The 16,387-nt window shown below is 35.6% G+C and overlaps 1 protein-coding gene and 1 long non-coding RNA gene across 2 annotated transcripts; one reads left to right on the forward strand and one right to left on the reverse strand.

Annotated features, from left to right (window-relative positions):
• Nucleotides 1–216: 216 nt before the first annotated feature.
• Nucleotides 217–2,976, reverse strand: LOC102585197 (isoflavone 3'-hydroxylase-like). The gene is made up of 2 exons (XM_006359670.2): nucleotides 1,972–2,976; nucleotides 217–1,153 (listed from the first exon to the last, which is right to left on the reverse strand). Exons 1-2 carry the CDS (start codon nucleotides 2,887–2,889, stop codon nucleotides 530–532), a joined length of 1,542 nt encoding a protein of 513 aa, XP_006359732.1. The 5' UTR covers nucleotides 2,890–2,976; the 3' UTR covers nucleotides 217–529.
• A 1,045-nt stretch (nucleotides 2,977–4,021) lies between these two features.
• LOC107063093 (uncharacterized) lies at nucleotides 4,022–11,509 on the forward strand. The gene is made up of 3 exons (XR_001475078.1): nucleotides 4,022–4,056; nucleotides 10,153–10,155; nucleotides 11,499–11,509. It is a non-coding gene; the product is annotated as an uncharacterized lncRNA (long non-coding RNA).
• The last annotated feature ends 4,878 nt before the right edge of the window (nucleotides 11,510–16,387 follow it).

A 16,387-nucleotide genomic window follows, 5' to 3' on the forward strand; every position in this document is an offset into this window, starting at 1 on the left:
GTTTTACATCATTTAAGTGTTCAAATATTTTATCTAGGTCTAAATTAGATATTTTGATTTTATAGTAAAGTTTTATTTTTAATAGATTTGAAAATTACAAAAATAGAATCACATAATGGAATAAGTTTATTTTCATTTTTCTCAAAAAGAAAAGAAATTTGCCAAAAAAAAATGCATATATCCTTTAACTTGACTTTAACCCTTCAACTTTGAGTGTATACAAATAGACACTTAAACTTATATAAAATTGAACAAGTAGATGTACACATCTTACCTGACATATTTCAGATAATATGCCGTGTAGGATGCAAATTGTCACGTAGGACGCTATGCATTACACATTCTACACTTTTATTTCCCAAAATACTACTAAGAGAGCCAAAAACACCTTATAACAAATAAATCTTTTCTTCAGCATTACATAACCTTGCATCTATTTACTTATTTCTCACATAATCATGATTCAATTTTACAACATTTGCTATGATACAAAGTGCAGCAGAGTGGTCTTAGTATACATAAAACTGTCTCAAAGCTGGGACAGAAGCTCAACAAGATCTTTGCGCGGCGTGCATACAGCCTTCAAAGGCTTGTTCTGCATACTCATTCTAGCATGATAACTTGCTTCCAAACTTTCCTCTTCCTCAATTTGCCAGTCAAAGCATTGAACAAGAGCACCTAACGCCAGCGAAACAGCTCGTAATCCCATATCAGTTCCAGGACATGCTCTTCTCCCCATTCCAAATGGTATAAGTTTGTAATTGAACCTTTCTGTTTCCCCTTCTGTAGCCTCAAATCTCTCTGGCTTGAACTTTTCAGGATCATCCCATACTTTGGGATCACGGTGAACCGCCCAAGCGTTGATAAGAAGCATTGTATGTTTTGGTACATCATATCCTCCCACAGTACAATCTTCAGTTGAGTAATGAGGTAATAGAAGTGGTACTGGAGGGTATAATCTCATTGTTTCATTGACAACGCAACGTAAATATGGAAGCTTGGTGAGATCAGATTCCCTTACTAAACGCTTGTTCCCAACTTTGTTGTCGATGTCAGCTCTTAGCTTATGCAATACCTCAGGATGAGCTAAAAGAAGCCTCATTACCCATTGGATTGTCGATGACGAGGTTTCTGTTCCTGCAACAAAAATAACCTGCATGCCAATATTTGCAGCCATCATCAAGTGCTCATGTTCTACAGAAAACACATATCATGGACTACGTAATAATCTATATTGGATATTTATAAATATGACACATGGACGTAACTCAACCTCAAAAGCTAGCTCATGAGGGGAGGATTACCCAAATCCATATAAGGAGACTACCAATCCATTCCCCAACCAATGTGAGACTTTTACCCACTCTAACCATGAACCGGGAGTCCAAATGGGAATGAACCTGACTCTGATACTATGTTGAAATATGTGACCATCTTATCTAAAAACTTAAGTTGTTATAGAGAGCACATTTTTATTACCTAATGATATTCTCAACAACCAAACCTTTTATGGTAACCTATGGTTATCAACATGGGAGTGTGGCCCTTCTTCCTTTCTAATTCTATACATAACAACACATTCACAATACATCTAGTTCGTGGATTCAAAACTTTGTTTGCTAGTGATTCAAAGTTGGACTCAGGGTGATTCGTTTGGTAGCAAGATCAACGATTCTTCCGCTATATTAAGGTACACAATCCCTTGTTTTTGCTCCTTGTTTATTCTAACAATCAGCTCAGATAAAATGAACATGGAATTCAAGTTCTTGAAAGTGACAGACAGCAGAGAAAAGATATAAACCATTCAATTTGGACCCCCCTTTTATCTACAATTAGAAAAATACTTCCCCACTCTAACCTCTTTTATACAAAGTCAACCATATAGAAAAAAGTTTTAAGCAGTCACATCTAAGTTAGATGAAAGTCTAATTTCAATTTAAAAGTTTGAGGTAAAAATAATGGAATACCAACCAGCATAATACTTTTGATGATATCGTCTGTGTAGAATTCAGGTTCTGATTCCTGGAAAGACAAGAGAGTTTCAATCAGTGTAGTATCATTTGACTTTAGACCACTAATTTTATTGTGTCGAAATTCATCAATCAAGCTATTGAGGAATTCATTTCTTTTGCTATGAATTATGTCCATCTTCTTCTCAAGTCCTTTGTAACCAAACCACCTCAAAATTGGCAAGAAATCACACATATTCAAAAATGATATAGTGACTAAGAAAGTCCCTCGAAGTTTTTCAATCATTTCTATCCCTTTCTCCATACCAGCATCTTCTTCGTTCACGATATGTTTTCCAGCAATAATTTTAGTCATCAGATTGAAAACCAAAGTAAAAGCCCAATTCGTCAAATCCACTTTCTTACTACCATTATTATTACTCGTTGAAAATCTGTACAAAGAACGGATAAAAGTTCCAATTTCTTGATCTCTCAGAGTAGAACTCTTTTGAAGGCTCTGCGAAGAGAATAACTCTACGACAGTCAAACGACGAAGAATCCTCCAAAGTTGTCCATAAGGTGCCCAAACATAAACAATATAATTGAAGGTGAATTTGTCACCGGCTAATGTTTTAGGTCTGTTTGCAAATATAACATCATTTTTGGTTAAACATTCTTCGACAGCAGATGGCGAAGACACAACAATCACAGGCATATTATAGCCTAATTTGAGGTATAAAACAGGGCCATATTTAGCTGCTAAAGATGTTAGAGTAAGATGCAGAGTACTTTTGAGAAGGTAAATATGACCAATTATTGGAAATGAAAATGGACTTGGTGGGAGATTTCTTCTTCTATGGAAAATATATCTGAATAAAATTGGAGTAAAAAACAATAAGATAGCTAAGTAGAACAAGTAGGAAGAGTAGTGGTTCTCCATTCTTTGAAGCAAAGAAGAATGATTGAGCTATGAGCGAAGAGACTAACTATTTAAAAGGATATTGTGCGGTGATGAGTCAACTATTCCGTTCATCAGACATCTCGAATTCGATTTTGGATATGGGAAAATCCTTTGTAAGATTAGTGATGGAGCTAGAATTTTTAATAAAAAGGTTCAAAATCTAAAGAAGTAAACACACTAGCTAATTAAAAGGGATTCAATATTTACTATATATAGATAAAAAATAATTTTAATCATATATAAATAATACTCTTTCTGTCTCAATTTATGTGACTTACTTTTCTTTTTAGTCAGTCCAACAAAGAATGACACATTTTTATATTAAGTAACAATTTAACTATAAAATGTCTATATTACAATTATTGAAATGATTTATACCCACACAAATTTTTATCATTCATTTTGGACCACAAGTTTTAAAAGTCTTTTTTTTTCTTAAACTTCGAGCCGAGTCAAACTAACTCACATAAAATGGAACGGAGGGAGTAATATTTTCCGCTGAAGGGGGTTCGAATGGACCCCATAACAATATGCCAGCTCCACCCATGCATAGAAAAGTTTCCGTTCGAGTGAAGTATGAATTTGAATTAGTCGAGTTCTAATAAGAGGTGGAACTAGGTGGGGTTTCAATTGACTCTTCATTTGTATTAGAAAATTAAATAAATATATATATGTCTATTAACTTGTGAATCCCCTAACAAAATTAATTGACAGTTCAATGGTAAGGATGAGTGGTGAAAATACTTTGTGGGGTTTCAATTGACTCTGTATTTGTATTAGAATTTTTTTTATATATATATAATATTAACTTGTGAATTTCCTAACAAATTTAATTGACAGTTCAATGGTAAGGATCAGTGGTGAATCTAAAGGTAAAAAATAGGGCATCGGAACCCATGGTCTCTTCGTAAAACTAGATATTTAATGTACATATTTTCTAAAATTTGTATATTATTATATTCTGGCACCCGTACTATAAGAAGTCTATTTGGTCCACATGGTTAAATGTTGAGCTTTTGACCTTGAGCATTAAGAATCAATTCTCACTGAATACATTTTTCTTGATGCATCCATGTTCGGATCAATTCCCACTTAATACATATTTCTGGGAGCACCCATGTTTGAAAAATCCTAGATTCGCCTCTGGTAAGGATGAGTGGTGAAAATACTTTTCACACTGATATTGTGAGTTTGAACTCCACTAAAGTTTAAAACCTCAAACTCGTAATCCTAACTCTACCTCTGACTCCAATGCTGATATCACATACGGAATAAATCCAAAAAAAATAAAAACTATTTAAGGTTTAGAAATTTCAAAGCCAACGTGCTGAAATAGAAATTAATTTAGTACTTGGAATAAAAAAAGAGTTTGAGAGGACCACGCAAACGACTTTGTATACTTCTAATAAATAAATACAGTAAAGGAGACTAAAAGCTTGATTCTCTTTTCATTTTCCAAACCCAATCTATATCTTTATTATATCCATCACATATCTACATCTACATTGATAATTACGTTATTCACGTGGTAAACACCATTCACTTCGAGACTAACAATATTTGAAACGTTTTTTTCTCTTTCTTATGTTTCCCCTCTCAATTTTTTTCCACAACTATGTGTATATTGGTCCTCCTCTTACTATGTCCTTATCCGGCAAACAACGAAGAATCCTCCAAAGTTGTCCATAAGGTGCCCAAACGTAAACAATATAATTGAAGGTGAATTTGTCACCGGCTAATGTTTTAGGTCTGTTTGCAAATATAACATCATTTTTGGTTAAACATTCTTCGACAGCAGATGGCGAAGACACAACAATCACAGGCATATTATAGCCTAATTTGAGGTATAAAACAGGGCCATGTTTAGCTGATAAAGATGTTAGAGTAAGATGCAGAGTACTTTTGAGAAAGTAAATTTGACCAATTATTGGAAATGAAAATGGACTTGGTGGGAGATTTCTTCTTCTATGGAAAAAATATCTGAATAAAATTGGAGTAAAAAACAATAAGATAGCTAAGTAGAACAAGTAGGAAGAATAGTGGTTCTCCATTTCTTTGAAACAAAGAAGAATGATTGAGCTATGAATGAAGAGATACTATTGACTACTCCTTAAAAGGATATATATTGTGCACTGGATGGGTCAACTATTCCCAAGTTTGATTTTGGATATGAAAAATCCTCCATAGAAACATTGGTGAGCTAGGATTTTTAATAAGCAGGTTCAAATTTTGAAGAGGTAAACACATTAACTGACCAAAAGAGATTCAACATCTACTATATGTAGATAAAAATAATGTTAACCATGTATAAATAATAATATTTTCCATTGAAGGGGGTTCGGATGGACCACTAACAGTATACTAGCTCCGCCGATGCATAGGAAAGCTTCCATCCGAATAGAGTATGAATCTGAATTAGTTGAGCTTCAATTAGAGGCGGAGCTAGATGGGATTCGCCGTTCGTGGTCAGTTACTATGTATTTGTATTAGAAAATCAAATAAATATATATGCATATTAACTTGTGAATCTCCTAACAAAATTAATTGACAACTCTGGGCAGTGAAAATACTTTTCACTCTAGTGTTCTGAGTTTGAACTCCACTAAAATTTAGAACCCCAAGCTCGTAATCCTAACTCTGCTTCTGGCTCCAATACATATATCACATACGGAAAAATCCTTCATAGAAACAATGGTGGAGCTAGGATTTTTAATAAGGAGGTTCAAAATCTGAAGAAGTAAACACCCTAACTAATCGACACTAATTAACCGAAGGGATTCAGATGAACCCTAACAGTATGCTAGCTCCACCCATGCATAGGAAAGCTTCCATCCGAATGGAGCATGTATTTGAATTAGTCGAGTTCCAATAAGAGACAGATGGGGTTCGCCATTCATGGTCAATTGACTCTGTATTTGTATTAGAAAATTAAATAAATATATATGTATATCAATTTGTGAATCCCCTAACAAAATTAATTGACAGTTCAATGGTAAGAATGAGTGGTGAAAATACTTTTCACACTAGTGTTATAAGTTTAAACTCCACTAAAATTTAGAACCTCAAGTTCGTAATCCTAACTCCGCCTCTGGCTCCAATGCAGATATCACATACAGAATAAATCCAAAAAAATTAAAAACTATTTAAGGTTTAGAAATTTCAAAGCCAACGTGCTGAAATAGAAATTAATTTAGTACTTGGAATAAAAAAAGAGTTTGAGAGGACCACGCAAACGACTTTGTATACTTCTAATAAATAAATACAGTAAAGGAGACTAAAAGCTTGATTCTCTTTTCATTTTCCAAACCTAATCTATATCTTTATTATATCCATCATATATCTACATCTACATTGATAATACGTTATTCACGTGGTCAGGGGCGGCTCAACGTAATTGAACGCCTAAAGCGAAATCTTAATTAGAGGCCTAAAATCTAAATAAACTTCACATGCATTTATTTAAAATTTATTTTTCTTACATTTTTAAATGCAAAGTATTACCTAATATTTTTTTTTATATATAAATGATTTATTCGATTTCTTTTTCAATTATTAGTTTTAAATAAGATTTTATTAATTCAACGTTGAAAAATATTATTTTACTCGGGCAATCATTATATGAATTGTTAACATAGTTCTACAAGTAATAAGTTGACAAATTTCAAATAAATATAAGAGTTAGAACCATAGCTGCAATATTTTGTTGATTTCTTCTATTTGAATGGGGTTGAAGAGAATAAAATAATAATTTTAAATATATACTTTTATCATAAATAATTAATATTTTCTTTAAAAATTAACACATAATTTATTCTTGGTAAAAAATTGAGGCCCCCTAAAATTGAGGGCCTAAGGCCAATGCCTTATTTTTGTATACATAGAGCCGGCCCTGCACGTGGTAAACACCATTCACTTCGAGACTAATAATATTTGAAACATTTTTTCTCTCTTTCTTATGTTCCCCTCTCAATTTTTTTCCACAACTATGTGTATATTGGTCCTCCTCTTACTATGTCCTTATCCAGCAAAGTTATGGACCAAGTCAAAAAATAAAAAAAATAAATTATTGGAAATAAGTGAGGATTTTGGCCTTGTGGAAAATGATTTAGTGTTACAACTATTTTTTTTTTCAATTTTAAAATAATTGTTGATATTCTAGAAATTAAACCTCACAAAAAATAAATTTTTAAATAACAATAACAATAATATATTTAGTATAATTCCACGAATATGATGAGAAGAATAGAAAGTATGCACACTTTATTCTTATTCCGAGCCTGCCTGACAATAAAGCAGGTCAAGCAACCCCTTTAGGGTCAAAAAATTTTGGGGCCCCAAATTTAGGTAATAGACTAATAGTGTAGTAGATTATTTTATTTTAAAATAAAAAAAGTAGAGTACTAGTTTTTCTCATAAAAAAAAGAGTAAGATTATTTTCTTGATGGTGATTGATGTGCCAGTTTGAACTATAAATTTAAAAAAGCTGAATGTAAATATTTATTCGGTAAAATATGAGAGCTGAAGAATGTGATTAAATTAAGATATAAAATAAAATATAAGATATAAGAGTGGAATGTGAATGAATTAAGACACGGCTATGCTTTCGATTTTTTCTCACTTTTTAAGTATTACAACAATTATATTAAAGTGGCGAAATATTATATTTTGATATTAGATTTTCAACTTCTTTAAATCTAAAATTACCCTATTTTTCATAAAAAAATTGTTATTTTAAATATTTTTATTTTATAGGTGTACTTTTTTGTTTTAGAATTAATATATCCCATATTGATTATATTATCAATTGAAAAAAGAATAGTCACACAAAAAGCTTTTAAAAAATCAAAATAAATTATATTGAATTTTATTTTAAGGCCCAAATTAATTTTTAGCTTTAGACCATGAACTTTGTTGAGCCGCCCATGTCCCTACTTTATGGAGGCAAAGAAAGCTATTTTCGAGAACTCTCGATCCAAGTGCAGTAAACTAAATAGTTATAAAAGAGAAAATACAAAAGTGAAGAAACACGACAATTAATAATTTAAGGGAAGCATTATAGAGCATTTAGAAAAAGAACAGTAACAATAACAAAATAGTTCGATAATTAAAATAAATTAAACAACGGATGATAACAAAAATCAAAAGGCAATAGCCATGATAGACAATAAAACTACATGAATAGGGATAATACTACCATAGACACGGTACTCTAGACTATTACCATGCCTATCCCGCTAAAAAAACGAGACAACACTCAACTACATACTAACCTTCTACCCTAACCGCAATCATTTGTGAAAGTTTTTCCATGTTAAGATAAACAATTAGGAATATGCATTTAGGTTGTTCATACAAGGGTAGCAATAATATATTTTCCTTAAAATATTTACAATATATTCAATGGCTTCTCAATGACTTGATTGTAACATACATGTAGGTTCAGTACAATAAGCGTCAGTGCTAGTTTGTTGCAATCTACCAACTTAAAGAATCAGCTTCTTTACCAACTATGCTAGAAGGTAAAGTGTGAAAAAGTAAAGCAACACAATCATTTTTATGTGGAAAACTCCTTGATCAAGGAAGAAAAAAATCATCATATATGTATCTCTTCTAATAGAATTATCCCAAATTCTTTTGCACTAGATGTGGTAAGAAACATGATTGCAAGTGTTTAGCAGGTATGGATGGTTGCTTTGAGTATGGAAGAGTGGTCACAAAATAAGATATTTCTCATTGCTCGTTACTAAGGGAAGGGATGGTAGGCAAGTTCAACATAGTGGTTCCGGTTCGGGTGCTCGAAAGCAAAACAAATTTTATGCCCTTCAGACTCGACAAGATCGTGAGGGTTCCGCGGATGTGGTGACGGTATGTTGTAAGTTTTTCATCTTGATGTTTATGCTTTACTTGATCCGGGTATTACCTTATCGTTTGTTACTTCTTATTAACCATGAAATTTGAAGTTGGTCCCAAAAGCCTTTCTAATCCCTTTTCATGTCTCTACTCTCGTTGGTGATGCTATTGTGGCTAAGAGAGTCTACAAAAAATTTTCTATTTCCGTTTCTCATAGAGTCACTCATGTTGATCTTGTAGAGCTTGATATATTAGATTTTGATGTTATTCTGGGGATGGATTGACTTCATGCATGTTATGCTTCCATATATTGTAGGACCCGATTGGTCACTTTCAAGGTTTCGAACGAACCTATCATGTCACCGAAAGGGGGAAATTATGTTCTTAATGTTCATTTTATATCTTGCCTAAAGTCTAGGAAAATGATTTCTAAGGGTTGCATTTATCATCTTGTTTGAGTTAGGTATATAGATGCTGAGACCCTACTCTAAAGTCAATCCCGATAATAAATGAGTTTTCGAAAGTGTTTCCTGATGATCTTCCCGGTATTCCTCCCGAAAGAGAAATAGACTTTGGTATTGACCTTCTCATAGATACGCAAAATATACCATATGGCCCTGATAGAACTTAAGGAGTTAAAGGACCAATTGGAAGATTTATTGGATAAGGGTTTTATTAGACCGAGTATCTCTCCATGGGGTGTTTCGGTATTGTTTGTTTGAAATATGGTTCTCTCAGAAGGTGTACTGATTATCGATAATTGAACAATATTACCATTAAGAATAAGTATCCTATCCCAAGGATAGATGATTTTTTTATCAACTCCAATGAGCAAGTTACTTCTCTAGGATTGACCTTCGGTCGAGTTATCACCAATTGAGGGTGAAAGAAAATGACATTCCAAATATGACTTTTCAAACTTGGTATGATTATTATGAGTTATTGGTGATGTTGTTCAGTTTGACTAATGCCACGATGGCATTGATGGATTTGATGAATAGGTCCTTAAGCAATATCTTAACATGTTTGTGATTGTATTTATTGATGATATATCTTGATTTATTCACAAAGTGAGGATTAGCATGTTGATCATTTGAGGATTGTGTTGCAAATTCTCAAAGACCGTGAATTGTATGCTAAGTTTAGCAAGGGTGAGTTTTGGTTGAGGTTCGTTAATTTCCTTGGCCATATTGTCTCAGTTGAAGGTATTTAAGTCGATCCTAATAAAACCTAGGCGGTTAAGAATTAGCCTATACCTTTGTCCACTTCAAATATACGGAGTTTCTTGGGTTTGGCCAGTAACTATAGAAGGTTCATGGAAGGATTTTCCTCTATTGCTTCACATTTGATGACATTAACTCAAAAGGAAAGTGAAATTTCTATGGTCAGAAGCTTGTGAGAAGAGTTTCCAAAATTTGAAGGATAGACTCTACTCTTGATTAAATTAAGGAAAGTGAACTTCTAAACCTTGTACAACTTGTAGAATCTTGTTATGGGAATAAGGTTACGGTTTCAATTACTCCACTTGATTGAGATTAAGGAATGGAAAGGGGATTAAAACAAAAAAAGTAACATGTTGATAGTTGTGTTTTTGTGAATTTTCGTGAGGTTGATCCTAATTTGTTAATTGATGAAATGTTTTGATGGCATCATTATGGACTTGAATTTATTGATTTTATTGTCTCTTCTTATGGTGTGAAATTTCCTATTTTCATTGATTTTGTACACAGTGATGAGACATGTGGTGATTATGTCAATGGAAAATGGTTCCGGCTAGTGATATTATACCAGTGAGAAATGGTTTTCGGCTAGTGATATTATACTAATGGGAAATGGTTTAGGCAAGTGTTTGACTATTGTGATTGATGTACTTGATACTTGTGATTGATCTACTTGATACTTGTGATTGACATACTTGATACTTTTTTTATTATTGAACTATGATTGTTGGACCGTGATTGTTAAGTCTTATGAGTTGTGTATTGTAAAGTGTTAGGTTAGGCTAATTTTTATATATGTTGTAGTTTAGGCGGTTCGGTTGGGATGAAAGGAGTACTCGTATTCTAAATAAATTTTACCTTGTTTAGTGTGTTGCTTGTTGAGTACCGTGTTGTTTGGTACTCACCCCTTGCTTCTACACTTGTGTAGGTTTTGAGCCCGGACCTTTGTGATCTTTCTTTAAGGTATTCAGAGGATTTTGAGAGCTAGCTACTTGTCATCCCAGCGGGCCCTCTTGTTTCTTTATACTATACGATAAACAAAGACATGAGACTTGAATTTATCTTTCAATTATGTATTTTATGCATTAGAGTCTTGTAAACATGACAACCAGATTTTAGGGGTATTTTAAATTGGCTAAGTATTCCGCACGTATGCTATTATTGATTTATTTTCCACATTTCTTTCATATTGTTTGGTTTAAGGCTGACTTGCCTTGATAAAATTAGATGAGTGTCATCATGTCCATTTTGGATCGTGACAAATGGTATTAGAGCTAGGTTCATAGGTCTCACATAAGTACAAGCCAAGTCTAAGTAGATTTTGGTATGAAAACATCTGTACTTATCTTAGAGAGGCTATGGAAACTATTAGGAAACTTTCTTTTAATTCATTCTTTCTTATTGTGCGTGGTTAATTTTGCTAGTGTTGAGTTTCTGCATGTTTTTTTGGCAAATAGCGAGGACTAGAGCATCTATTTCCAGTGGTAAGGGGAGGCAGTCCTCAAGATAGTTGCTGAGACATAGTTAGGGCTAGGGGTAGGGCCCAAGCTAGAGGCCATGCTCATGGAGTAGCATCGGTTAGCGGACGTGCCCATGGAGCGACACCAGCTTGAGGCCAATCTACTCCCCTGAACCACAAGTTGAGGTTGTTGAGGACTAGGTTTCTCCCGATTTTATAGCTCATTTGTTTTAGGATACCTTGTTGAGGAGGCTAGGTGTGTTAAAGAAATTCACTCAGGGTGGTGCGACAGGCACACCATCGGGTTCTCAGATGCGAGTGGAGGCACAGACCTAGGTCAATAATTGAAGGCTCGATTATTCATGATCTAGTGGGTCATCCAGTAGTGGTTCCTACACCGGCTAATAGTAAACAATTTTTTTCTTGAGTTTATTCTAACAATAGATGATCAACATAGCTATGAGAGATTTCAGAAGATGAAACCACCTTTGTTTCAGGGTTGTAAGAGTGAGGATGTTCATGAGTTCCTGACCTTATTCCATGAGACGCTAGAGGCAGTGGGTATGGTTAAAGCGCATGGTGTTCAATTTGTTACACTCCAACTCTGCGGAACCACCAGAGAGTGGTGAAATATGTGTGTGAGGTCTAGGCCAGTTGAATCTCCTCCGGCAAAGTTGGATGCATTCTCTAGTGCTTTTCAATGACACTTTGTCCCTTGTAGCATGATTGAGGAGAGTAGATTGAGATTTGAGGACTTAACACAATGTAGTTTTTCTGTTGTTGAGTATGAGGCATGTTTCTGCTAGCTATCCAGGCATGCTATAACTATTGTTCTGGTGAGGCAAAGAGAGTCCATAGGTTCGTGAGGGGATTAACTTTCTCCATCAGATCTTATGTGTTCGAGCAACTAGAGAGGGGGCTTCTTTCTAGACCTCATGAGCACTGCCAATGAGGCGGATATGATGGTTAGAGAGCAGTTTGGGGACCTCAAGAGGTCCTACTTTTCCAGGAAGTTTTTGGCGCCTCATTAAGAGGCAAAGGTTCACAAAGAGGTGGCAGCTCTTTCCAGCATCGTGGGCTAATGCATGCATCTATGCCAGCAGTTGAGAGCGGTCAGACATCACAAGGTTCCTATGGTTCTGGCAGAGGTGGTCATGACAGTTTATCTGGTTCACAATAGTAGTCTTCAACTCCTAGATCTTGTTATGGTTGTGGGGATCTGGGTCTGTTGATATGGTAATGCCCTTTGCTGACTCACTTAGGACCCCAGTGTACTTATTCAACTGCTCTAGCTAGAGGTTCAGTGCCTTTGACTAGGGATCGAGGCAGAGGTAAGTTCGGCAAAGGCAATAGGGCTTCTAGTAGTGGTGCTACGATTTAGAAAAGTGGAGGCCAGGGTACTACTCAAACTAAATGTGGGAAATAGGTATAGTGTTATGTATTTCCAGGGAGGCCAAAGGCCAATTTTTTTAATGTTTTGATTACAGGTATCGTCCTAGTTTGCCATCGACGTATGTTTGTATTGTTTGATTCGGGGTCTACTTTCTCGATTGTTTTTACCCATTTTGCTGTTGGATTCAATATGATGTTTGATAGCATACATGTGCCTATGTGTATTTCTACACCAATGGGTGAGTCCCTAGTGGTGGATCGAGTGTATCGATCTTGTCTTGTTTATCTGACTGGGTATGATACTTGGGTAGACTTGATCATATTTGGAATGGTAGACGTTGATATTATATTAGGTATCATTTGACTCTTCCTGCATCATGATACTCCTGATGGTTATGCTAAGACTGTGATCTTAGATATGTTTGATGTCCCGGGATTTGAGTGGATGGTTGTTAGCGGTTCTTACCCTAACAGGGTTATCTTTTTTATTCGTGCTCAGAGGTTGGTTGATAAAGGGTGTTTGTCCTATTTGGATTTTATTCGGCATACTAGTGTGGGCCCACTTCCCATGGATTTTATCCCCTTGGTTCGAGAGTTTTTAAATGTTTTTGCTATTGATCTTCCAAGTGTTCATTTGGATAGAGACATTGATTTTGCTATTGACCTGGAGTTGGGCACCAAACCCATATTTATTCCACCATATCGCATGGCTCCAGTAGAGTTAAAGGAATTGAAAGATCAATTACATGACTTGTTAAGTAAGGGGTTCATTCTCCCTAGTGTATCTCTATGAAGTGTTCATGTCTTGTGTGTGAAGAAGAAATATGGAACCATGAGGATGTGTACTGATTACTAGCAGTTGAACTAAGTGTCAATGAAAAACAAGTATCCTATTCCTCGTATTGATGACTTATGTGATCAACTTCAGGAGGCATTTTTATTTTCTAAAATTGATTTGAGCTTCGGCTATCATCACTTGAAGATTAGGGCATCAGATGACCCTACGATAACTTTCCAGACTCAATATGGGCACTATGAGTTTCTTTTGATGTCTTTAGGTTTGAGTAACGCCTCTGCAACATTCTTGGAGTTAATGAACGGGGTGCTTCTACTTTATTTGGATCATTTTGCGATAGTCTTTATCAATGACATCTTGGTCTAATCTAGGATTGGGGAGGACAACAATCAATAATTGAGGATTGTGCTCCAGAGATTGAGGGAGAAGAAGTTGTATGCCAAGTTCACCAAGTTCGAGTTTTGGGTTGATTCTGTTGCATTTCTAGGACACGTGGTGTCCAAGGAGGGTATTCAGGTGGATATAGCCTAGATTGAGGAAATTAGAGGTTGGACTAGGCCTACTTCAGTATCGAGATTAAGAGTTTTATGGGGCTAGCAAGTTATTACAAGCAGTTTGTTCAGAGCTTTTTCACTATTGCATCCCCTTTAAACAGATTAGCTCGACTGAGCGTGAGCTTCCAGTTGTCTTATGTTTGTGAAGAGAGATTTCAAAAGCTTAAGACCTTGTTGACATTGGCTCATGTTTTGACTCTACTCAAGGAGGGTGTGGATTTTACCATTTATTGTGATGCTTCAGGAGTCGAGTTGGGTGGTTTTCTGATGCACAAAGAAAAGGTGATTCCCTATGCTTCTAGACAGTTGAATACCCATGATAATAACTATCCTACTCATGATATGGAGTACGAAGACTTCTAGCACAGGGGCAACCTCTTAAAATCCTCTAAACGCTTATGTGATGACCGATGTTTTGACTAGGAAGACTTCTATCATGATGAGTCTTGCCGCTTTAAGTGTTGAGGAGAGACCATTGGCTAAAGATGTTTAGAAGTTAGCCAATAGTCTCATCCAATAACAAATTTCTGGGAGAGTGGTGGCTTGATTGCTTTAATAAAGGTACATTCTTCCTTAGTTGAGCAGATTCATGAACGCTAGTTTGATGATGAGAAGTTTTGTCTCATTTAATAAAAGGTGTTGGGTGGGGAAACTAAGAAGGTTGTGCTTGATTTTTTATTGTGTCTCTTGAGGATTGGAGGCAGGATTTGTGTGCCGAAGATGGGCAAGTTGACCAGATTCATTCTAGACAAATCTCATTGTTCTCGATATTCCGTCCATATAGGAGAAACAAATATGTATCATGATCTGAGTCAGCATTCATGGTGGTGTGGCATGAATAGGGATATTGCAAATTTTGTGTCTAGATTATTGACTTGCCAACGATCAAGTGTGAGCACCAACAACCCGAAAGTGTATCTCAGAGGATGTCCATTCCTACATGGAAGTAGGAATGGATTACTATGGATTTTGTTGTGGGTCTACCTACCACCGTGGGTGGTTATGAGTCTATTTGGGTGGGCTTCGACAGGTTGACCAAGTCTGCCCATTTCATCCTAGTTCGGGTGAAGTATATAACATAGAAGTTAGCCAATTTTATATCAGTCAGATTGTTTGACTTAATAGAATGCTTATTTCTATTGGCTTTGACTGAGGATAATTGTTTACATCTCACTTTTGGAGGGCTTTACAATATGGTATGGATACTCGGTTAGATATGAGTACAATTTTCACCCTTAGACTGATGGTCAGGCAGAGTGGATGATTCAGGTGTTAGAGAATATGCTCCAAGCTTGTGTGATTGATTTTGGTACTCGGTGGGATTTGTACTTTCCCTTAGAAGAGTTTCCTACAACAACAATTATCACTCTAGTGTTTAGATGGCCCTATTTGAGGTGTTGTAGAACTTCGATTGGTTGGTTCGATTCGGCGGAGATGGACTCTTTAGACATAGACTTGCTTAGAGATGCCATGGAGCACGTCCGTATGATTTAGGGTAGACTATTGACAGCCCATAGTTGATAGAAAAGTTATGCAGATCGGAGAGTTTGAGCCTTAATGCTTATATAGGGTGATCATGTTTGGCTCCGAGTGTCACCCATGAAGGGTGTGATGAGGTTCGGAGAAAAGGGCAAGCTTAGCCCTGATTCATTGAAACTTTTGAGATTCTGAGCAGAGTAGGAAATGTGGCCTACAAATTGGCCTTGCCACCTAGCTTGTCAGCCATGCATCCTATGTTTTATGTCTTCATGCTTTGGAAGTACGTGTCAGATAAGTCCATGTGTTTTCGCTTGATTTAGTAATGTTGGGTCCAAACTTGTCCTTTAAGGAGGATCTTATAGCCATATTGGATAGGCAAGTCTAAAAGTTTAGGACCAAAGAGATTGCTTTAGTGAAGGTGTGGTGGAAGCACAGTTCAGCTGGTGAGGCAACTTGGGAGACGGAGTCTGACATGCGTGCTAGATATCCCAGTTTTTTAGGCTTCAGGTACATTCTTTGACTTTATGTTTGAGGGAAAAAATGGTTTTTACTAGTGGATAATGTAATAATCCGGAAGTTCATTTTTGAATTATTTTTATAAAATTATCATTTAACTCATCCCGATACTGGCCCAAGTCATTTCTGATTGGATTTTGAAACTGGTCTCGAGTTTTGAGTTAAAAGTTATGAATTATGGAGATTTTGGATATTTGGAAGGCTAAAATTG

The sequence above is a fragment of the Solanum tuberosum genome, unplaced genomic scaffold, assembly GCF_000226075.1.
Source record: "Solanum tuberosum cultivar DM 1-3 516 R44 unplaced genomic scaffold, SolTub_3.0 scf00304, whole genome shotgun sequence".
Classification (NCBI taxonomy): domain Eukaryota; kingdom Viridiplantae; phylum Streptophyta; class Magnoliopsida; order Solanales; family Solanaceae; genus Solanum; species Solanum tuberosum.